Source organism: Monomorium pharaonis, chromosome 11 (assembly GCF_013373865.1).
Source record: "Monomorium pharaonis isolate MP-MQ-018 chromosome 11, ASM1337386v2, whole genome shotgun sequence".
Lineage (NCBI taxonomy): Eukaryota > Metazoa > Arthropoda > Insecta > Hymenoptera > Formicidae > Monomorium > Monomorium pharaonis.
Window position 1 is genome coordinate 12,644,256 of NC_050477.1, and position 26,424 is coordinate 12,670,679.

Here is a 26,424-nt window from a genome sequence, read left to right on the forward strand (position 1 = left end):
TTATACATAGCAAATAATCTTTTTAGCAAAATATAATATTTTATTTATTGCATATGTATTGAAGTTTCGTCAAATTTAATAAAACGTTAAGTTCATCGAAATTTCATCAAAATTTTTCTATCAGGAACATAATGAATATGCTAACATTATTGTAGCATACGTTATATACATACACTATTGTTCACAAAATTCAGTATATTTGAGATTTTTTCACATTTCATAAAAAATAATCTCAGTAAGAAAAAATTATAAACATATTTTCAAAAGAGCATTTTACAAATAAAAGTTTTAAATATGTTCTTTAATTTCATCTGTACGATATTTTGTTCCTAAATTACATACAATTAAAAAATTGATAAAGAATTATTTTTAATTAAGCTTTTTAAACTTTAAAATGCTTTCCTAAAAAAATTCGTGCAATAATTTTTCAAACTTTTAGCAAACGTTTAGAAACTCATTTCTTATAAAATGTTAAGTGATTTAAGGAAAAAAAGAGAAAAATGTTATAAAAGTATTTTAAAAAATGTTATAAAAGTACTTAATTTATACAAATTTTTTTTTAAGTTTTAAACACTTATTAAAAATTTTTTATGAAATATGAGAAAAATTTCAAGAGTGCTGAAACTTTTAGTGTTACTTTTAGTAATTTAGTTAATAGTGTATACTTTTATATAACATAAAGTCTGTAACTTACAGTAAGATCTGTATACGGATCTGTACGGATACTTAAATATCGATGTATTCTTATGAATAAATAAATCCATATAAAAATTGTTTACACAAATTCAGACGATGTCTATTTATCTGTACAAACACGTTATATTTCATAATGTAATAGCACCAAATATTACTTATGTATTGATAAAAATAAAACAAAAAGCTTATTATTAGATGAAATTATTAAGTTTAGAAAAATATTTACTAATAAGAGATTTTGCACGAGTGTATATCACAGTTTAAATGGTAATAAAAAATGTACAAAACTTTACCTTGTAATTTTATATCATGATGTGACTAGAGCTAATCTTTGTTATCCTTATTGTTAGTTTTTTACATAATTTCTATATAATTTTTTGTATATAATTATTAAAGAAAGTATAAAAAATTAGACAGATCTTAATTAAGATATTAAATTTTAAAAAATTTCCTATATATCAATACATACTCTAATATATTTATATAATATATTGATATATTTGTTTCCAATAAATTTTAGCTAATACGGTTTGAGCATTATTAATTCTTGAGCAAAATATTAAGTTACGATTGTACATTAAATTATTCGCAAGGACGTTTTGTCTTCTTTTTTAGTGAAAGCCATAATTTGCAAAACTTGCATTAAATGCGAATGCCTAGTTTTACATTCGCGCTGATCGCGGAGAAAATACTTCGTTACAAAAACGCATGTTATTCATAATCCTAATCAAGTATATAATACAATTTATGGAAGCAAAAAATTTATCCTTCTTAATAGTTGATTTTGCGCTTTTACTCTTGCAGATTGAGATCGCAATGCTTAACAAATTTAGCATTTTAAAAATAATTAATCAAGCATTAAACTTTATAAAATAAAGTATACTATGAAATGATTGGTGATAGAGAAAATGTGAATTGAATAAATATTCTGGGAAGCTCATTTTAGACGAACCGTATTTCGTATCAGAATTTAGGGTAACATTTATAATTTTATGTACTAATATTAATTATATTACTTATATTAATGTTTTATGTACTATATAAACATATGGAAAATACTTGAAGAATTAAACATATATGTATTCAAAATGTACATTATGACATTTTAAATAAAATGTTATCCTAAAATATGATGTGAATTACAGATCCTCTGAGAGGAGCTTATAATATTGATACATCTTCTCCTAAGGTAATGGTAATCATTTTGCTAATAGTTACAACGAGATCGAATTCTATAAAGACGAAGCACTTCAAGTAGATGATCTTACTACGTTGATGTTACACGTTCTCCACTGTGTTTTAATACCTCGAATATACATAATATAAAATTATATAATCAAAATTCATATATAATAGATTATGAATAAAAGTTTTTTTAGAATTTTGATAACACAGTAGACAACACGTTAATATGATTTGCAAAAGACAAGTTACGTTTATACATTAAATTGTTTACACACACACACACACACACACATATATATGTATATGTATGTATGTATATCCTTTTTTCCAAAAGGATCATGAAAGTAAATGGAAGTGCTTATTTTCATAAAAAGAATGCATAATTCTTTCGTATTTGTACGCAGAAATTATACATAATATATAATTAAAAATTAAATATAAGTAAATGCAGAGTTCTCTATTCTAGTGATTTGCACTTACCCATTTTACGTCCATATACATTTCTCCCAGGCAACTTTTAATTCGCGTTGTTTTCTCGGACAAGAGCGAATTACGCAAATAAAATGCTACGTGTAAAATCAAAGATATAATAAATAATCGCAACGGATGACTTATATTACATCGGCGCGATTTTTCAAAGTCCGGAGTTGAACAAACCTTTTTTTTCTCTCGAGATAAAATGTGCACTTAGCAAATAAGGTTTAAGAATAAAAATGAACAAATATATACGTAGGAATAAATTATATGCAGACGATTGTGCTTGCGATTGTACGTAACCGTGCACAAAACATCAAACAATAGAATTCTAATTGATACGTAAAGTTCAATAATTTATATAATTTTTTAATTTAAGGATGTATCACATGTACAGTCTATTCAAAGTAAATTGAAATTGGGAATGTGTTAATATTTATGCTTTAAATTAAGTAGATATATATAAAAAGTTGCGTCAATAATATTATATTTTTACTGTACATTTTATAGCTTATTAATTTTATTATTAACATGTTAGGTACGGAGCCAATTTTGGTGTTTTTCGTTCAGCCGGCGTAAAGCGTTCAGCGGATGGGGGCGTACAATGTATAAACGGAAGCTAACGCGTTTAACACTTTTGTTTCACTCTCTATTTAAACCATTGGGGAGGAGGGGTGGGAGCTCAGTCAATGTATAAGCATCAAAAGTATAAACAAAAGATAACAAGATTAGGAACGATAAAAAACAATAGCCAAGGAACGACTATTTGTAAGTAAAACGGCAAAAGAGGAAAGACATAATTTGAGAGCATCTATGTTTAGAACGTTTCGATAAACTACATTAAAAAAAGTGCAAACATATTTTTTTATATTATACAAATGACTAAATTTATTTTATAAGTTTAATACTATCAATTCCCACTCATGCCGGCTAAACGGCAAGTTCAGTGTCAACCCCCAAAGACTGACGTCGCACCCAATGTGTTAAGAATTAAATTATATTTTGCAAAATTATGAAAAAATCTCTTCTTTAAAAGCGATTTAAGTATTTATTTATACAAAATTTCATTGTGATTCTGAACTTAGTTTTGTAAAATTTTTTGTATTTGTAAATTAAATATAGAATAATCTGTAATCTTTTCATAATTTTGAAAATATGTGCAATACATCCTTAGAAGCTCATTGAACTTTTATCATGACAATATATCGTACATCTCTTAGTCTCTTAAAATGTAACAATTCTACAGTATGAATATATTGTGCGCGGCTTTAAAAGATATTTCGATATCTTTGTAAAACATGAATATCACAATATATTATAATTATGTGATACTTCTATGTGATATTATGTTATTGAAATATTTGTAATGTGTGGCATATAAAAACGGATTCGTATTTTTCTCAATAAATGTTATGTTTCTTGAATAAATTTAAATGCAATAGAATTTCATTAAAGAAACATCGCACGTTAAAATTTAATTCACTTATTATAATACGCCATTCAAATAATTCAGCAAAAAATAGCAAGCAATATTTTGCTTTAGTGACATTTAAATGTAACATATCAAATATTACTACATAATAATATTAAACATAGTTATACGTTATTTACAATTTGCTTAATTTCTCAAAATTTTAAAAAATTTCTATGAATTCTTATTGGATAAAAGTAAAAAATTGATGCAAAAATAATCTTATTTCCGCAAATTAAAAAAAATTACAATGCAATTACAATAAAATTTCATTCAAATGATATTAAATGTGCGAGAAATCTCGAGTATTTAAGTAATTCTTCAAAATTTTACTTTTGTCAAAAAATGTCAAAGATGTGTATTATGTAATTTATATATAAAATAAATAAAAGATTCGTTCTTTGGGTTTGTCAAGTTTTTCGACACAAATAAAATAAAACATTCGGATGCGTATAGATCATGCAGAAATCATTCGTCTTAAAAAAGGTGAGTACTCTTAAGTGTCGATGGATAGTAGTAGATCGTAACGGTAAATGCATTCCGTAATCTTTAACTGTATATCAATCAAAGAATTTGAACAGAGTTATAAGATTATTCAAGATTACAGCAAAATAATTCATGATGTTCTTAATTTATATAGCATAGAGAAGGCAGGAACATTTGCACGACATTCTGCTGTTGAAAATATACGCGTTTCTTTAACGCATATATCTTTTTTTCTTAAGATTCATTTCTTCCATTCCTAAAAAAGAAAAAAGATAGATAAAATTCCATCCTGTAAAATTATATTAAAGTTAGTCGAATAAAATTAAAGAAAAACCGTTTTTCGAAAAGCATTAATGTAAACATACATAAAAAAAAACATTTGTATAAATATCTCAGATTAAATTATACCTAAGATACATTTTGTCACAAATTTTTGTTTGTTTCTGCTCTTTTTCTAAAAAAAAAATATATATATAATGTTAATTTAGCGAAATTTCAAATCTTATTGCGCTTAATAAATTTACAAATATAAATATTAATATTCTGAAAAATTAAATGCATATGACTTAACTAATTATATTTTAAAACTATTTTGTTGAAAATTTTAGTTTCTTTCAAGATTAATGGCTCTATTATGCAAAATATTAATGTACTGGAAGAAACAATGCAAAATATTAATGTATTGGAAGAATAAACTCAATAAAATTGTATTTATAGTCAAACTGTTCATATCACTTATTTATAAAAATATAATACACAATTTAGTGTATTGTGCACTGTGTTTGATATGTCGATATTTTATGATACATAAATCGACGTTATATTGTATAATATAAAGTGAACAATTTGACTAATAATCGATTGTACTTGCTTTTGATTTTCTTAATATTACCTGTATATCAATAATATTAATGATATAATAATCATTGTCTTTATACTTCGTTATAACACATCGAAGTATGATTGTAACCAACGTCTCATGCACTTTTTAAACTTAATTTTACAATTTACAACACAAAAGATTAAGGCTTTGTTTATTTTGCATAGGAATAATTGTGTTATATAATGTTTTGTGAGACAAGTTCCCAGATATTTTTTATTTCTATGTAAAATTTTTGTACGAGAATTTTTGGTCTTATAAAAATATTACAAAAACATTCGTAATGTGATTGAAATTTATCATTAATAGTAATAGATTATGTTGCAGGCTGTATTTTTGGTAAAAATACATGCAACAATAATCTATATAGAGCTCAAAAACATGATATCAATACATTTATTCCTAATTTCTTATTATAAAACATATTCCTTTCTAATACTTTCGTTTTTTCGAAAAGCGAATCGTATAGAATCAATTCTTCCTTAATAATAAAATTATCTCACTTAATAAAATATATTTTTTTTCGTCATCATTAACTCGGATGCATGACAATTTTCTTGATATTAAATAAAAAGGTTTACGAATCTCATATAAATAACACATATCAGAAAATTAAAACACACACATAATACTATATATGTATTGTGTGTACATATAATATATATCACACACATTAACGATTCAGCTTTTTGAAAAACTTGTAAACTCAAGAACTTCGCAGAAACAAAAACATAGTTATCTTTTTTGTTATCAGGAATTTGTGTGTACAAATGAATAAAGTAAAGACATGTTTGACATTTGTATTTTTTGAAAGCGTATATATGTATTACGTTAAGATACAATCTTGAATCTCGTCCGTGCTGAAGGTTGCTGGTTTTCTTGCGTAGATATATCTTCGTTCTTCCTTCTTTGTCCTATTCTTGTTTTCGTCGCATCTTGCTGCTTCCCTTCTCAGTTTTTCTTGTCACTGCGAATTAATCTTGGACGAGCCCGAATCAAGATGTCGTTCTTTTTCCATCTTTTCTTACCCTCCCCCGATACACATGTGCAATAATCATTCGTTTACAAACCCATTCTCAGACTAAATGAATACTTCCTTAATCATAACACAGTTACATGGATATATGTATACGTGTATACATGTAGTGCATCTATCATATTAATACATATGCATGTAAGACAAAAAACTCCGCGATCAATGAAAAGATTTCATTATATTCTATACTGAGCTTGAACTCGGCTATCTCGAAAGAAGACAAGAACGTTCAAAATTCTATGTGCACGAGGAGAATTTTCTTTCAGAATTTACTCATAAAATGGTAGTCATAAGGCACATGGTATTTGAAAAATGTTACTTTTATAATATTGGTAAAATTTAGTAAAATTTTTACAAAATTCAATTAAACCATTTATATTGTATAGAAAATTATAAAAATTTTACTATAATTTCAGTTAATTTCATTAAAATTATAATTCCTATAAACTTATTTGTAATATAAAGTAGTTTGATTAAATTTTACTAAAATTATATAGTAAAACTCTCATAATCCTTCTTGTAATATAAAATAGTTTGGTTAAATTTTACTGAAATTTTACCAACATTATAAAAATAAATTTCTTCGAGTTGTATGTTGTCCTATGACTATCATAGCTTTAAGAATAAATTTTAAAAGAAAATTTTGCCTGCTGGAGCTTACTAAATCTTCGTACTATCCTAAGAGCAATTTGTTAGGCAAATCTCGAAGTTTTACCCTTTTACCGTATAATCCTACAATGTTTCTCGTTAATGCCACGCGTCATTAATAATCATTAATAATCTTTGGATGTCACAAATTATATCCATACATTATAAGTGACATAATATATATTTTTACTTCAAAGATTAAGAGACGAGGATCGCGCAGTGTGTATGTATGTATGTATGTGTGTGTGTGTGTGTGTGTTGTTATTGTTGTTGCATTTGCTGCTTTATCATCGATTCTATGTCACGTCGACAGGTGCCTTGCTCGCATTGTCTTCTCTCGGTGCTTGTTTCTTTTCTCTAATGTCTTGAGCGATGTGAAGAGTCTGCCCGTTCATCTCGACGATCTCGCTCTCGTTCCCGTTCACGTTCCCGTTCCGGTTCCCGCTCCCGCTCGGTTGGTCTTCGGCTCGATTCTCGCTCTCGATCTCGCTCGCGCTCTCTGTAGCGATCGTCATAATACCTACACAAGTCACGTCAGCCAATTATCTTACTTTAATGCTACTTTGCATACTTCGTTATATCTACGCGTCCACTTTACTACAAATCAAGGTCGAGCGTTTACACGTAAAATATAAATAATCTATATTACGTAAATGTACAATATGAACTCTATGTAAATGTGAATTACGTTTTATGCGTCACCTAAGTAAACAATAATCTATGAATCATCAAAGAGTCAGATTTTATTAGAAAAAAATATATAGTAAAAATTATATAATATATTGTTTTTTAGTTAATAAAATTATACATTTTTATTAATATTAAGAGCAGATATATTAATAATATTATAATTACTTTTTTCTGTATATTATGTTATTCAATTTATGATAATTTACATTGTTTGCATTATTTACATGAAAAAATTTGTGTAAATATAACATAAACAATACGTAAATAATCTATGCAGATGTATAATCTCGAAATGTATGACACAATTGTTTACAAACGTTAATTTCGTGTTATTAATGAATACAAAGGAACGTATACCGCTCTCTTTGTCTTTTTCACTTGATTTTTTTTTCACTGATACTTTGTGCACGAAAGCGCATGAACATAAATAAATCGGCACGCAATAATTACAGAGACATAACTAGAAAACTTTTACAATGACAATATAAATATCTAAAACCAATACGTTTCTCCCTGATTTCTTCCTTATATAAAATCCTACAATAAAAGATTTATTAATCGAAGAATTTTGTTTTTTTTTCTATCTTAAACATTTTATTAAAGCTTTTCTTATTATTCATTATTCTTTCTACAAATATGATTTTTTGTCCCTGATACCTTAATGTCCGAAATAAGAAATAAAGAAGAGAGCATAAATTTATTGATGTCATCCACGCAACAAACGCGTGGCACTCCCTATTGTGTTTACTTAACGCTTATTTAAATCTACATGCATTCGCTGTAATAAAAAAAATCAATTACCTAGTCGCCTTGGAAGACGAGACGGGTGTCGTCTCTGGCGGTTCTTCTTTTACTCTTGGCCTGGCTGATTGACGTGTTGTACTAATGGAAAATGGATATATTATGACGATTTATATAGATAGTATTAACCAGGCTTAGTACAGTTCATTAAAAGCATAAAAAATTATTTTAAAAGAGACAATCGCGCAGATCGTTGTCCGTTTCCATTTTAACAGAAGAGACATTTTGCGGGAGACTTACGCTATTTTATAAATTACATAGTAATTACATAAAAATACAAGAAACCCGAGTGTATGAATTACACAATTGTAATTCAATGTGGCAATTTATAAAAATAAGGATTTAATATACACATCTCAAGTGAATACTAATGATAATAAAGAAGTGATTCGGGACAACATTATGATTTAACATTAACCCTGGTACCATATACCAAATAAAACAATGTAAAAAGAAATATATTACACAATAGAGATTAAATAATACATTAGAATATTTTCAATTTATTTTTAATTTTTCTCATATAATTATATAATTTTGCGTATATGATTACAGGGTTTCATGTTTCCATAACGTTATAGTACAAATTTCAGAACAACATGAGAATGAATTAGAATAATGCCTATCATTAAAATATCTTTTGATTGCTTTTATTACGCATATTTGCATATTTTATGCCGGCAAGCTGTATTTTACCCAGCAGTCAGCACTTTTCGTCGCTATTCACTGTGAACTATTCTTATAAAATATATAGTGAGATACCACATAAAAGGTGATGTAGACACACAATGTATTTAAGAGTCTTAAAATTAAACTGTGAAAAAATTATAAGCAGCCACGTGTAACGTGAATATTACACTCAATCGTGTGTCTGAACTTGTTTCACATGTGCTTATAAAAAAAGTTACATTTGGCCTGCATATGTGAGGAAAATCAAAAAGGGAATACAATCGCTTTTTACACAACACATGAATTTGTGTGAGAAAGTGATGAATTATAAACAAATTGAGAAAGTACATAATTTTTTAAAAATAAAGACAATTATAATTTTTTAGGTTTTATATATTATTATACCAAACCGTGGATAATTTTCTATATACTCTGTCCGGCGAGAATTCATAAAATAAACGGAGCGCACATAAATGGAGTAGAGAATAAAGGGGGCGTTACTTGATACCATACGTATGGTTACTATTTTATTGTTAAGTTAGTTATCGTACACACTGTATATCATATTATCCGTTTAACTGTGGCAAATTGTGCTCAAGTATCCGCAACCTGTGTCGATTTATGTCTCCTAAAAGAAAAGCAGCCAATATTTATTTCTTATTATATACCTCGTTTTTCTTTAAAAGAAATAATGGTGTTTCCAAACATTCAGTAATATTCTAGCTAGGCTTCTGTCATAAAACTGTAAAACATAGTAAATACTAGCAGAAAAATGCATTTGTAGCGCAAAATCGAGCTTTTTTATGAATATTTTTTAAAATAATTATTGATTCTGGTGGCTCCGCGTTATCTGTGGCTGGCATTTATGAGCAGTATGAACAGTAAGACGGTGTAGAGGAGGTTACTCCCGCGCAAACTGAACGAAAACTCGTCTGCTCCGTTTATGAGTTCTCGCCGGACAGAATATAGAAGTTATTATTCACTTTATTATGTTTAATTTTCGCGCAAGTGTACCTGAAATATAGCGCCATAAAGCTGTTCTCGTATTAAAATTATACACAATAAAAATATAACATTAGCTTCGCTTTAGTGAAATTGTTCAATATTTATTTTTCCATAAACAACTTATAATCTTTATGTTGTCCTATACTTCATAGTACACTTTGATAGTAGACGGTCAATAATGCTGCAATTTATTCTTTATAAATAATACAACTAATTTAAAATACTAATTGTTATATCTCATGTTTTATACATATACATATCATATATATATATATATATATATATATATATATATATATATATATAATATATGTATAGTGCAATATAGAATAAACTATATCATTAACTATATAAACTATTATTTTTAAAAAATGTAGGAATACAGTAAGACCTTATACATTAATGTTTGAAAAATACTCGATCATAATTATACACAAAAAATTGATAGAACGTACAACCAGAGAAATTATGATATAACATAATTTTGCAAATTCAAATATAATTGTATCCATAATAGTTCACAAATTGCAGCAATCACTATAAATATCGTTGCATTATAATTAAGTATAAGATAAACATACTTTTTTGTGTGATTATTGCGCAATAATTCAAACGGCTGTATGATAGGATTTGAAGTAATGAATGAGACACTGTTACGGCTGAGATAATAAAAATGCGCTTTTATATTTATTCTCACTATATCAAAATATCGATAAGCAAGTTGTCACATATTTTTCTGCTTATAGATATATTGATCGCTACTCTTTGTTATTTTTGCAGAATGTTCTGTATTTACAATTAATAAAAATAATTATTGAGATTCATGTTTGATTCTCATCGTGATACAAACGTATATAATCAGGATGTTTACTCAAATTTTGTAAAGAATTTCCTGAGAACTCCCGGATTTTCTAGGAATTTTATTCCAAATAAGATTAGAAAATTCTTTAATGCAATGCATGGAAATAAATTTATTTTATTATACCTTTTAATGTCCTTAATCATACAATCATAAAGAAAAGCCTAAGTATCGAATATTAAAATTGAGAATGTTCTAATAAGGAATAATATGTATTAAATATGGCATACGATTTGTGAATGATAATATGGATTTAGTTCATCAAAAGCATAGTATCTGAAATGTAATTAAGCACGCAACGCCAATTTGAAAGCCACTGATCGTATTCTACACAAAATAATTGTACACGATCAGAAGATTCTACACAAATATATTGTACACAAAAAAATTGTACGTGGAAAAACTGCACAAGAATTATTATTAAATTAAAAATTGCACACGAATGTATTGTGCATAGAAAAACTGTGTAGTGGACAATTTTTCTACACAATATATTTGTATACAATTTTTAATTCAAAGCTAATTATTGTGCACAGTTTTTCCATGTACAATTTTTTTGTGTACAATATATTTGTGTAGAATATTCTGATCGTGTACAATTATTTTGTGTAGAATATGATCAGTGCCATTTGAAATAATGTATTGTCTTCTATTAATTTTAATTTAAAAAAATTTTTTTTAAATAAATACAAGTTTCGAAAAAATGTACATAAATATATATGCCATATTTATTGCTAGTTCCAATTATGCATTAAGAAAAAATAATTTTAAAAAAACTGTGAGAAAATAAACATGGAATTTAAATTTAAAAAAATATAAAATTAAAATTCCAAAAATGTTTCTATAAGACTAATAAAGTTTCATAAAAGTCAATGATTTTCAAGAATTAAAAATAATTTTCTGAAAATTCCAGGTTTTTCCGTAAACACCTTGATAATATAAAACTTCATTGGCGATGTCTTCAAAAACGGAAGAGAATCTATCGATTCAAATATGAATTCCATGTATCGTATGCGAAGAAAAAATATGGATATCGAGATGGAAACTTCTTTTCTTTGTTGTTTATAATCCTATTTCTAACTCTAACATATTGTTATTGAACGATATCTCTCACGGAATTAGATATTTTAGTATCGATGTAAACAATTTCTTTTTTCTCTCTAATAATCGAGAGATTTTTCGTAAAGAGAAGCTTCTCTCAAACAAAATTTTTTCTTTTGTACAATAAATTTTACGTACTAAATTAGCGATACAATTAAGAAAGTAGTCTGGTATGAGATTATTTGGCTTACCTTTCTTCTCTGCTTCGCTCTCTATATTCACGATCTCTTTCACGTTCGCGATCTCTTTCCCGGCTGCGTGAACGTTCTCTTGGATATGGTTCGCTGTAATAGCGCTCCCTGTCCCTATCACGATCTCTTTCTCTCTCGCGATCACGCTCCCGGTCACGTTCTCGCTCTCGGTCTCTGCTACGTTCACGATATTCACGATCACGACTCCTGGATCGTTCACGTCGTCTTCTATGACTGCGTTCTCTGTCACGCGAACGTGAACGCTCTGTAACAAAATTTGTTACACCGAAAAAACATTAGTTAACATTAGTACCAAATTCAAACTATTAAATTCCATTTGACTAATTTTCTTTAAATTTCTTTAATTTTCTTTTAAAAAAGTCGCCTGTTTTACCGATATTTCTTGTTTTAGACTAATTTTTTAATTAAAAATGTAAGGGAGAATAAAAGACCATGTAAAAGACATTGTAAATTACAAGTCGCAAGATTGAGCCCATCTTTTATGTACGAATTTTTTAATATTAAATAGTTCATCTTTAGTGAGAAGACACAATGGATTATGTTTGAGTTTTATTGGCAAATTTTTAAGTAAAGATTACCCTCTCTTCCATATATTATTATTATTATAGAATTTTGATGCCTCAACAAAATAATAGATTGTAATGACGAGGTACTCGTATACTACACGCAGATACATTTAACTCACCTCTACGTCCAGATCCATAGCTCTTGGTCTCGACACCACGCAAAGTGTCTTGCAGAGAACTGATTAATATCTTACATCTATCATCTGCAGCTACCTTGGACTGTTTTATCAGAGAGATGGCAGTAACCAACGTCTCTATGGCACTTGCATATTCGCCTGCCGCGGCATCGGAAACTGCCCGCGCAATTGCGGACGAGGATACCGTACGATTACGACCCATTATTTCTTCAAATTCTTGCTCAGTGAGTGGCGGTGGACCTTCCGGGCGATGATCAGGCCCGGGTGCTCCGTAAGGGGCCTGTACAATATAAAAACATGACAAAATTGTATCAAAGAATCTATTTGCATCCAAATATTTTTCAAATACAAGTATCTACACAGTTGCTCCGTTTTACATAACGCCAAATTTTTATAGAGCATTAGTAACATAAACATCAAACTTATGACGAATTCGGTTGGATTGCACCTGTGCGCACTGAGTGTGCCCTCGTTTAGTGCAGTTTAGTTTTTCCCATTCTAAATACAAGCCAACAGAATACGAAACACTGAACGAGGGCGCACTAGTGCGCACTAGTGCACCCAACCGAATTCGCCATTAAATAAATCGCACAATTATATTATTATATCTTTTAATTATATTTCTGCAAATAAATAATAGTTTATATAACGTAAATAATTTCTGTTTATGATATATTATAACAAGAATAATTAATTAATCTTAAATCTTGTTTTAATATAAGATAGACAAATTATTTTGTAGAAAAGATATTTAAGATAGTAACTGTTAAAACATACTAACGCTTTGTTGTACATTTTCCCGCAATTTTTATTTTTTTATGTTTTACATATTTTATAATTAATTTATCGTGGTAATCGTTATGTTTTTAAGATATATATATACATAAAATCTAGCCACTGTAGCTCGAGCTTTCCTGTTTTGGATAGGTGACTCAAGAAACAGAAAAGGCAGGGAGTCGCGAGAAGAAGAGGCATTTTTCCTCCTCGCGTACTCCGTGGATTTTGACGGAATCATACATTCACAACATAAACATGTAATTACTTTGAATTAACAATAAGTTCTAAGCAAAAATCAGGAACTTAAATTATGTTGAAATAAAAATAATAAACATGCTTTGATCTTTACATTAATATTTTTAAAATTAATTTCAAATCTATATTCATAATTGGAAAATTTTTTAATTTGGCAGATCCAATATAATAGTCAAAATAATCGAGAGAAATGTTGAAAGTTTGATCTTCATGAAACTTGACATATTTTTTAAATTAACAATTTTAATTAAAAAAATTACGAATTACTGATTTCAAAAACACATGCATATGTTAAAATGATATCTGTCATGAAATGAGGAAGTTCCAGATTTGAATCCTGATTGAAGTAATATTTTTCACAATAAGTTCTTTATTAAAATAGCAGTTATTAAATCTAATGGTCAAATTAATTTTAAATATTTTTTTAAGCTTTAGTTTATGATTACGTTTCAAGCCCGACAATTTATAGTGTCATACAATCTACAGAAAAAAATTTAATAATTGATGTAAAATTATTATTAGCTCCAAGATTTACTTCAACTAAAAGAAATGGAACTTCCTCTTATTTCTTGTATTACCCTTGTACAATACTAAAATTCAATAAAATGTGTCCAATAGAAAAATTTGTGCAATAAAGAATTAAAATTTAATCTATATTACAGACAGATTATCCGTTAATCGATTAAATATGTGAGTTAAATTTAAATATGATAATAAGATAATACTTGTGCACTTGGTGGTCCATAACCATGTGGCGGTACATGTGGTGGTCCATGCGATTGTCCATGAGGAGGACCGTGAGGAGGACCGTGAGGACCATGAGGCGGCCCATGTGGTGGACCATGAGGTGGGCCAGGAGGACCCGGTGGATGTTGTCCAGGATGTTGATGAGGTGGTCCTTGTGGAAAGAATGCAGGATTAACATGAGGTGCTGGACCACCTGGTAGGCCTTGAGGAGGGCCTTGGGGTGGTCCACCGTGTCCCGGAGGCGGTCCGCCTGGACCTAATGAATGTATTTAATTAATACTTAAGATATTTTTCATTTGCCCAACATAAATAACAAACATTTCGTGACTGTATAAATATGTAAGAATAATGTTAAATAATGGAACATATGAATAATGGAAGTAAATCCTACTTTAAAGTTAAATTATATCTTCAAAAAAATTATTATTATTTCTCTATTAACAGAATGTTTACTCAAATTTTAAATAAAATTATTGAAAAATTTTAAAATTATGTCGATTATATATATGTGTGTGTGTGTGTGTGTGTGTGTGTGTGTGTGTGTAAAATAGATTAACAATATAGAGATGGCACATTCATATACATTCTCTTGGGATTCACAAGTTTACACATGCACGTATGCACGCACGCACGCAAAATGATATATTTATTGCTAATCAATTTAACATTATAAAAAAAATAAACTTTGTTAAAAAAAATGGAATTTAATTTAAAAGTAAAATTCCAAAAATTTTTCTGAGTATTAATAAAATATCAGAGAAATTTATTTCTGACCATAAAAAATGGTTTTTCAAGAATAAAAAGTAATTTTCTTAAAAATTCTAGGTGTTTCCGGTAATAAACATCTAGATAATATTAAGGTAGTTCAATCGTCAAACAAAAATCTTAAGATAAACTCCAAGTTTTGATATAATATTGTTTGATATTAATATTTATTTTTTTCTTAATTGAAAGTTGGTTGCCGATCTTTTTTGTAAAAAAAATTAAACTAAATATAGATTATTAAAACATTGATGCATGTAAGACACAGATTTTTGCAAATCTTTAAGTCTATACTTCTTTAACTAATGTACCTGAGATTTCTCATAACAATTTTTCAATATATTTTTTTAAACAATTCAAGATTAGATATTAAAAAAGTTGTTAATAAAAAAATTAATCTAAATTTTTTTGAAATTTTTAATTGTACACAGATGTGGCTACCATTTATATTTTAAGTTAAAGCGTTTGTAATTCAACAATTAAAATTTTGGAGTAAAAGATAAATTTAGATTTTCAAATAAAATGATTCGATATAATAACACAAGTTATGTTTATGCCAATCTTCTAGATGGCTTTCATGTTGTCATGTTTTTAGCAGGCTCATACTGTATTTAAAAAAAAAAAAAAAAAGGGGGGGGGGCCCTATTGAATACTCGCAAAATCCAATCTTATGTGATAGAACTACCTTAAATCATGAACAATTTCATCACAATTCACTCGAAAAAATATGTAGTAAATATGGTGCAATAAAACATACAGTAATGTATTAGAAATCAACAGGTTCAATAATTATACAGTTTCAGTCATTTTGAATTATGAAATGATCCTTTGAAACACCTTGCACCTCAATGCTTCTGCCAGATCAATTTCCCTCAATATCATGCAACTCATGGTGTAGCAAATGACTAATAAGATTTGTAACATCGAACAAGCATTCTAAATCTCTCACCACCCATAGAACCTGGAGGAGGTCCTCTCTGTGGTGGGCCTTGGCCAGGCTGCGGCCCTTGCATATGTTGATGTTGAGGGAAACCTGGTGGTCCCTGAGGCCCATGATGCATTCCTATGCACATATCGAACAGTCTCATCAGTAATACCAAGCTGCTGTCAGCAAATTGAAAATGACATAGTGCACTACTACTACTTCGACACATTTTTGTTTGCAAGTTCCCACCCTTTTTTTTCTCGTTTACGCAATCATGCACAAAAGCATCCAAGATGTTTCAGAGGAGTAACAAATTTTAAAAGTTTTGTTATAAATAAGACAAAAGTAAACCAATGTTCAAAAGAACAAAGTCAAAAATCGATCTGCGCACGAACCTGGTGGTCTATTCCATTCGGGACGAGGTTGCGCTCCTCTGGGATCCCCTGGAGGTCCACCAGGATGTCCAGGTGGGCCACGTGGAGGTCCCTGACCGGGTGGTCCAGGCGGACCACCATGAAATTGCTGAATGAAGACAGATGAAGATTCTATTTCACTCTATCATAATTACATAAATAATTACTGTCTATCTCCATAAGAAAAACAAACAGTTTTTGGGAATAAGGGAACAAATTTGTAAAAAACAAATTTGGATGTTAAGCACATTTTGTAAAATTTATATTCTTTGTAAAATTGGTATATTAAAAAAATAGTCTTTAATATATATTAAAATCTAACACAGAATGTTTAAATATTTTTTCTTAAATATTTAGTATTTATTTATATATTTTTATTGGATATAATATATTTGATAAAAATCGATTTATTAAATTTGTATATATATATATGTACAATACTTGTAGCGGACATTATATGATGATATTTAATGCGTTAACAAAGTGTACGTCCCACTTAATTTAAAGATAGTTAAAAAGAATTAATATATTTAAAATATTAATATTTAATTGCGTAATGTTACAATTATTATTATTTCTTAAGTTAAGTTTTTTTCTAAATAGCCAATTATTTACACAAGATTTAATTTTTAAAACTAAAATTTTGTGGTAACTCAAATAATATAATAAAAATAATTAATTAAATACAAAACAGATTTGTTTTAAAAATAAAATTGAAGAAAGAAAACCTCAATTATCGGTTACCTGTGGCATATGATAATTAGCTTCTGAAAGGTCTCTAGTGCAACTCTGTTTACGCGTAAGACATGTAAGTGCAAAACATATTTAAATCTACTATGATATAGCAGTCATGCATTAAACGATTTTAAAAAAATTGTACAGATCTATAAAACTATATAGCTCGCTTTATGTAAATTTATCTTGAAAACTTTATAAATATTTTATTAAAACAATTATTAGAGATGCTTTAAACGTTTAGTAATCACATTCTGCACAATTTAGAATTAAAGATTCAAGATTACATAATTTAAGATTAAAAAACAAAAAATTCTAAAATAAAATTATAATTTTTAAAGCAATCTGTTCTCCTTCTCCTCCTTTTCTTTATATGATTAATCTTAATTAAATATATTTTATTAAATTCAAGTTTATATATTGTTAAACATTGTTTCATGTTTTTAAAACAATTTTTGTTTTAGCGACAGCACTCAATATCCTAATTGTCTGTTTAAAAATACAATTTATATTCTTATATTAATATTTCTTATTGCGATTTTTAATACATGTAATTTAAGATATATATTTTCAAGATATGCATTTGCGACCTAAATAAAATTCAAAACATACAAACTTTGTTATAAATAAATTCCAAATTTAATCGCATTTAGTGTTGAACATAATGTCAAGTAGACCCTGAAAATTATTTATCTCAGATTTTTTTAAATTTCTATATAAATTTTAATTTTAGAAATTTTCTCAAATTTTTTTAACAAATTGGAGTATTTTTTAGAATTAGAAAAAATTTGAATATTTTTGAAATTTTTTTTCAGTTCAACACTTTGTCTAAAGTAATCGTATAAAGATATTTTAATCAATTTAATTGTAAGACATATTTGTGCTAATAATTTTTAATATTATAGCGTCAAAATACTTTATTTACTTTGATTTTAAAACCCAATTTTAAAAGTTTACCTTCAAAACATTACTTTATCACCATTTCGTTAAAATCTACATAGTTGAAAAATTTCTTAATATGTGCCTTTTATTCTATCTAATACAATTTTTTAATTAAAAGAAATAGAATGACCCCCACTTCAGCTATTTGCCATATACTGCTCGTTCAATCCCATTACAACAAAAAAATTTATTCTAAAGCAATTATGAAAAAATATGAAAAAGTCTACATCTTTTCTTAAAGAAATCTTTATATTATTTGCCAATATTTTTTTACTTATTTGACAAATTCTTTTTTTTCTTAGCATTATGAGCACTTTGATACCTATTCTAAGAATTCCTGACATATTCTATAACTTTTAAAGAAATAAATTATAGAATAATTATAGAATATTATAAAAATCAGAAAATTATGAAAAGATATAATAAAGTCTGCATTTTTTTTTAGAAATCTTCATATATGTAAATTTTGGTTTTAAGATTTCTCATTTTGCAATTTAAAAAAAAAAAAAAAAAAAAAAAAACAGAATTGGAAAATTTGCAATTTTAAAATTCAAATTCAAAATTTTCAATTTTCATATTTTTTCAAAAAAATTAATAAATCTAAAATATAAAAAATTCAGAGAAAAAATTTTATCAAGGCAATGCCAATGATATGAGAATATAATGCAATGTATGTTAAAAAGTACATTTTGCCTGTTAAAAGAGGAATATAGATATATCTATCTATGATACGTACCATTCCAGGTCTATGTTGGCCAGGACCCGGTCCTGGTGGACCTTGCTGAGGTGGACCTCCAGGTCCACTGGGTCCTCGAGGTGGTCCCGGAGGACCATTCGGACGTGGTCCATTCCACGGTCCCTGTTGATAAGCAGGTGGCGGGCCTTGATTAGGATGACCAGGCAATGGATGATGCGGTCCTGGGCCTGGCCCCAATGGCGGGCCATGCATACGCGGCGGACCCTGTTGACTTGGTCCGCCGGGACCTGGCGGACCCATTCCAGGCGGCGGCATCCTTTGCGGTCTTACACCCTGTGGAGGACCCATCATCATTCTAGGACCATGATTTTGTTGTGAATGTTGAGGATGTTGAGGGTGTTGGGGATGCTGTTGATGAGGTGGCATTGGTGGCTGATGTTGATGTGGATTATGAGGACGTTGGCTCTGACTCTGTTGCGGAGCCGGAGCGGGTCGCGTCTTACACTGCGATTCAAACTGAGAACACATAAAAAACGATTGTTGTGTATATTCTTAGCGTACTACTTGTGTACGCTGTAAAACTTTTTTCTTTTTCTTATATTATAAATAATACATACTTGATTGAGAGCTTGTTTGGTAGGGAAAGTTACTACAGGATTCTGTCCGTGCAGTTCCTTCTTAGGCAGCCTATCCATGCATATTCGCATACTCTGTTCCGAGCCCAATGATATCACACAGAAACCTTTGGACTGACCGTTGGCACGGTTCTCAAAGAATTTTACCTCCACAAAATCAGTCACACCGATGCTTTGAACAGCATCCGTTATATCTTGATCACTTGTCCACTGAAAGATTCGTTTAGTCGTTATTAGAATTTTCAATTAAGAGAGTAGTAAAAAATATCTAATTAAAATTTAAATATTTTTTTCATAAAAAAAGTATAAAGTTTTATTCACTTTGCAAAATATAAAGATAGAAAAAAAATTTTTATAAAAGTTTAAAAAATTATTAATTTATACTATTAATTTCATTAATCAATAAATAAGTTTATCGAGTCGACTTCCTGCCAAATTTGTTTATTAAATAAACAACGTTTTGACCATTAATTTTTGGCCCTCTATAGGTATACATACAAGTGATTAATTTACGACATAACGACTTGATATATTCGAACCAGCGAAATTTAAAGCAAGTTCTACAAAAGATATAAAATGTAAACGAAGCAAAGACAGAAAGAGAGATAAATTATCTCGATATTCGTTTATTGTTATAATTTATTCATAATGTTACAATTTATTTTACATCTACCTTATATCTTTTGTAGAGCTTTCTTTACATTTTGCTGATCTGAATATATTAAGTCATTATGTCGTAAATTAATCACTTGTATCTATTTAATAAACAAATTTGCCAGAAAGTCGACTTGATAAACTTATTTATTGTTTAATACCACTGGTAACAAAAGTTCATATCATAATTTCATTAATGTTTAATAAACAATTTTCAATAAGAAAATGTAGGATATTACGTTTTAAACAATTCTTATAAGTATATAAAGTTTTTTATCATAATGTATACATGGAATTTTTTAAAATTTACTTTTAAAATCGTCGTATAATAGTAGTAACACATTACATAAATTTTGAAGAATTTTCAAATTTTATTAAATTTTACTAATTATGATAAAAATCTTTTCAAAATCCATATAGTCCCATGACTGTCATGATATTGAGGGTAGAGGACTAATTGTAAGAGAAAATTCTCATTGCATGTTATATTTTATGCTATGCTTATACATTAAAAATAAAAGGTTTACATTAACAATGACAGGAAAATAAGAAGTGTTTAAAATAATAAAATTCAATCCGTGCACACACACACACACACACACACACACACACACACACACACACACACACACACACACACACACACACACACACACACACACACACACACACACACACACACACACACACACATATACACATACCCATGTTAAGTTGCCAACATATAACTGGTGTCGTCTACCAATTTGATTCGGCTGTATGTTATTGCCGAGCTGATGGTAAGGTGCGTTCCCATTAGTCTCCTCATTTGGAGATGTGGTGTCACCACCACCCTCCCCAGCATTCCCGGAAGAGACGCCACCATTACCACCCGCTGGAGCGGCAATCACGTCGTCATAAAGATCAACACCGTCTCCAGCAAATTCATCCTGAAACAGATATATAAACAAGCATTATAGTAAATGCAATTTAATTTATTTATGATGAAAACACTTATTTGATGTTGGAAGAAACGCGTAATACTTTATATTAAATAGTAATTTTATTATATTTTAGATAAAAAGCAGACTTTTTAATTGAATGATATAAAATATATGCACGTATACAATGACAGAATTTTTATAATCTCTATTTAATGAATACATGTATATACTGAATATGTTACAGTCAAAGTGCAAAATAATTAGACAAAATATTTTGAGCAGAGAGTAACAATGTCAGATAAATATTCCATTACTTTAGCTTGTGGTATTTCTTTATCATTATCAAAATATGTATAATTTCTGTTTGTTTAATAAAAGCTTAAGTAAAGAATTTTTTCATTAATTAGAGAACCTTTCTCTTTAGGGAAAAAAAGAACCGTATCATCAAATTTATAATAAACGTATTGAGTTTATTTTGTTATTTGAGCATCAAGTATAATAATAAACAAAAGAATTAACAGAGTAATCCAAGTCTAAAGAAACCAGTTTTTAAAAGTCTCAAAATTGAAACGCTCAATATAACAACATAATCTCAAGACATTTTGGAAAGAGCCCAATGTACATAAACTAATTTATGAAAATAAATTACATCAATATGTAAGAAATCGTTAGATGTACCATTTTCTTATTACACGCGACTTCCTGCGCACCTTGTGGTTCAACCGATCAACCAATCGTACACTTCGACTGTAACAGATATGCAGATTTACAGATCTTTTGTATTGTGAGGATAGAGCAGAGATTGAAGTCATTGTAATTTCAATACAAGTTTTGACTTGGATGCAACAAACGCGCAAGGATTTATAGACACAAAAAATATATTAATAGAAAAATACCATAAATTACCTACTATAAATTTAAAAAATATTTGTTTTAAGTATTTAATAAATTCATTCTGTAAATCTATCATAAATTCATAATAAGTATCAAATTTATTCAAACAATATTGTAAATCCTAGTAATTTAATATTCCAATCTCCAAGAATATTAAGTTAAAACAAAAGTTCAACTTGTTTATTTTAATTCTTCTTTGATAAAATTTTATTCTTAGAAAGAGTATACACACATTTCTTTTTTGAATGCATTTTTAATAATTTTTCCAATATTTGAGTGACGAGTATATGCCTTAAAACTATTATCAAGAAAATATTCTTTATTAATCTGTCTTTATTAAAAGAAAAAAAAGTAATCATAAGTAATCGCTTATTTATGTATATAAATTAAATATTTTGACCAAATTTAATCAAGTTTATACATTTAATCAAGTTAATTTGTATATTAATGCATTAATCAAGATATCGGGTATTTAACATCTAATTTAGGATTCAATAAACTAACATTATCTAAAAGACTTCAATTATATGTAAGAATAATTAAATTTTTTGTTATTAGTGAATAAATGATAAGAAACAAATTTTAGCTATAAACTACCTATCTAATTATTGTAAACAAATTGAAAACAATTAAAGCTTGTTAAATTTAGTTGAATCCTACATAGAGAAAAATATTGTAAACTAATTCAGTAAGTATTATTTAAGTTTCAAGTTCTAATTTTATAAGTTTATTGTTAATCTATAATAAATTCATTATAAGTATCAAATATATTCAAAATATATCCTAATAAATTTAACACTTCAATGAAGAATATTATGTCGACGAAAAAATTTGATTTGCTTATTATTCTGGCTTTAATTCGATAGAATTTTGTAATATCCTTTGAAGAGGTATAAATTCTTTTTTAAAATACATGTTAAAACTTTTTTTAAAATTTGTGACCATATTATTTTAAGACTGTTATTAAAGAAATATTCTTTATTAAATGTAATTAAGTTAATTAAAAGAAAAGAGTAAACTAAATAATTACTTTTTCTTAGCAATAATATTCTTCTATGTGAATGTATTTAAGTGCAACATGCTATTTTTAATTAATCTTTGCACATGCTTCTACAAAATGTAGCTATTTAATTTTATTTCTGAAACAAACGTAAAAAAACATTTTTTTGAAAGTTATAAAAGTATACTTAATTCCAAACTCGTGCATTATATTTTGCACCAAATGTCAGCAAAATTATAATCTTACACCTGTTCTAACTAAAATTTAATTTTTAGCAATAAAAATTTGATTTGTATATATTATGAAATTACATTGGTTTCAATCCCTGCTGCAATATTCTAAATAACTTTTGTGCTTTCTCGTAAGAGTGAAGAATAGTCAAAAATAGAAAATATAAAATATAAAAAAAGAAAATGAAATCTTACATGCAATATAATATGCTGCAATGTACCTATGTGTGCATACACACATACATGCACGCATGTTTTCAATTATTTTTGCATGTACTTGCTTCTGCAAGATATAATTGCATTAATTTTATTTCTAAAATAATTTAGAAATAAAATAAAAATTTTAGAAATAAAATAAATGCATAATACTATTAAAAAATATAGTTAAGAGTGCATTTAAATCCAAATTAATTTTCCACTGTTTTGTGTCAAATTGATAAGTAAAAGTTGCTTATAATCTTATTTGGCACCAATTTCGATTAAAACTCAAGTTTTTTAAAGCAGTTTTTTAAGTTTGATTTGTACATATAATAAAATTACGTAGGTTTCAATCTCTACTGTGGCATTTCAAACAATTTTTGCACTTCCTTGAGAAAAAATATTTAAAAAATGCAAGATATAAAAAATCAATATAGAAAAAAAATAGAATGCAGAGAAAATGTAATCGCACATGCAATGCGATACGCTGCGATGTTATATATGCGTGCGTGTATACATGTGTGAATGTTTGCATGTAAAAGAATATACGTGCGCGTGAGGGGATCGAAAATCGTAAGAGTTCAAAGGAGGAGAGTGGAAGAATGAAGGAAAGAGAAGAAGGGGGGGAGGGAGAGGAGAGCATGGGATAAGAAAGGGGATAGAAAGTGAAGAGTTAACTACACGATATTCGCCTTACCGCTAGCACCATTTTGCGGTCGATTCCTGTTGCGAACCCGTATTACTGTTTTAGCGCTTTTAGCGGCTCCGGGAACGAGTACGCGCGCGCGCGCGCGCGCGATCGACGGCAGCAGGCAGGCACTAGCTAGACAGGCGATCGGTCAACTGCGCGCGGCAACAGGAAGGAGATAATATAAACACTCTTGGAGTGAAGCTCGTCTCTTATACTCTTGCTAACTATAGTTGGTTTACTCGCCCGTTCGTTGCTGGCGCGCGCGCGCGCGCACACACGCGGACGCCCGTTTGTTCGTTCGCTCGCTCGCGGAGTAGCCGCTCGAGCCGGCGAGCAATGTTCAGAGGTTCACACAGTTATGTTCGATGAAAAATCAGTAGCGCGAGCCGATCATTAGAGACGGTCGCCCGGTCACTATGGCGCCGATACACTCAGCTTCGTTCTCGTTACGTGCGGAATCGAATCTCGGAACAGTAATAGCTTCACAGTTGCGGCGCGATGAGACGAGATGAGAGACGAGGCGCGGCGCGATGCGGCGCGTCGCGTCAACGGAGCGTCGCGGTCTCGTTGCCGAGTACGAAGTACGTTAAAATGCAAATCGTTCCTAACGGCTATTTTCCTCGATCATACAGGGAGAATAAAAACGCGGCCTTATTGTTTTTATTTGCTATTAAAGAAAAATGCGAGTTACCTGCGCGAAATCTTGCTCGAGATCGTCGGCGTACAAATCAATGTCACCGTCCGCCATTTTACGTACACCGACGCGTACTGTAGTCGCGACACGGTAGAAGGCGCCAAGCGTCGTTGGATTATGGGGAAAACTAGTGTCTCTATACACAATACAGTCTGGCCACTGATCCTCTATGGGTGCGTTCCCACCGAGCGCGTCACGCGTCGCGCGCGTTATCCTTCGCGTCCAATCAAAACGTCCCATTTTATTATGATAAAATATAATGGATGTTTTGATTGGACGCGAAGGATGACGCGCATGACGCGCTCGGTGAGAACGCATCCATCTCTTGGGTTGTGTTCAATTTCGTAATTAAATGGTGGAACCAATTAGAAGCAGTATATAAAAATGTGAAACTTTAAACAAGAAAAGTATTATAAATGGCACTAGAATTATAATTATAGATATTTAATTAAATTCATAATTTATAATTAACACAACTTATAAACTTAATAATTCATTAGCTTTTTATAATAAATCTTTTCTGTAAATTCAATAAAACACAATACCTCGGCATTTTAATCTCGCCTGTTCACATTTATATTTTAGATATTTTAATCATAATTTATTGTCAATGTTCTTTTAAGATTAAAACTCTAATTTGGATCAATTTGTTTAAAGTAATTGTATTAAAATTGCATTTATTACTACAAATCAGTGCAAACAAGATAAAAATGATAATAATTTATGATTGTTAAATTTATTTTCGAAATAAATAACATTGCAATTTTTTTACTTGATTTTTGATATCTCGTGCTGTTATTTAATTTTAGCGAAGACTCGCAAAAGCTGTAAAAATCCAGCAAATTGCGTTTATTTGCTAACAATTGAACTACGAATAATTATATAACATTGGGGCTATTTTTTTATTGCAAAATAAAAAGTTTATCATCTAATGGCAGGCATATTTCGTTCTTTTTTTGAGAGCTTTAAGGTGCCTTTTCACGCCGACGCTTGATGCTCATTTTCAGCGTCAAGACATCACGTGACTAAAAATGACGAATGGGTATCTTTATTTTTAGTCACGTGATGTCTTTTGACGCTGAAAATGAGCGTCTAACGTCAGAGTGAACAAGCACCTTGATTGGTTTATATTGTTAATTTTAAAAGTATATACCAATCAGTGGAGACAATGCTGCTCACTTTTCATATTTTTACTTTCTTCAGAAATACAGAATCGACCCCTTGAACGTAGCCATTGAGCCTCGTTTACAGAAGTCGCAACTGGCTGCTTGCGATTTCTGTAGACGAGACTTAAAGGGCCATCTACAATGGAGAGTCGTAGGCCGTAGCAGTAGTC

General features: G+C 29.1%; 1 protein-coding gene across 9 annotated transcripts; it reads right to left on the minus strand.

Moving 5' to 3' along the window:
- Window positions 1-771: 771 nt before the first annotated feature.
- Window positions 772-25,185, minus strand: LOC105833267 (cleavage and polyadenylation specificity factor subunit CG7185). 9 transcript variants are annotated; one of them, XM_012674874.3, is made up of 13 exons: window positions 24,401-25,169; window positions 22,060-22,128; window positions 21,163-21,387; window positions 19,787-20,014; window positions 19,209-19,685; window positions 17,540-17,584; window positions 16,778-16,904; window positions 16,407-16,520; window positions 14,674-14,951; window positions 12,899-13,196; window positions 12,193-12,457; window positions 8,368-8,448; window positions 6,959-7,396 (listed from the first exon to the last, which is right to left on the minus strand). In XM_012674874.3, the coding sequence occupies exons 2-13, from the start codon at window positions 22,060-22,062 to the stop codon at window positions 7,234-7,236; spliced, it is 2,304 nt and encodes a 767-aa protein (XP_012530328.1). In that variant the 5' UTR covers window positions 22,063-22,128; window positions 24,401-25,169; the 3' UTR covers window positions 6,959-7,233. The 9 variants fall into 9 exon arrangements, with proteins under 9 accessions (XP_012530331.1, XP_012530328.1, XP_028047097.1 ...); XM_028191296.2 differs by having other exon boundaries at window positions 25,086-25,164; XM_028191295.2 differs by lacking the exon at window positions 22,060-22,128 and having other exon boundaries at window positions 24,401-24,546; window positions 25,086-25,144.
- Between the last annotated feature and the right edge of the window lie 1,239 nt (window positions 25,186-26,424).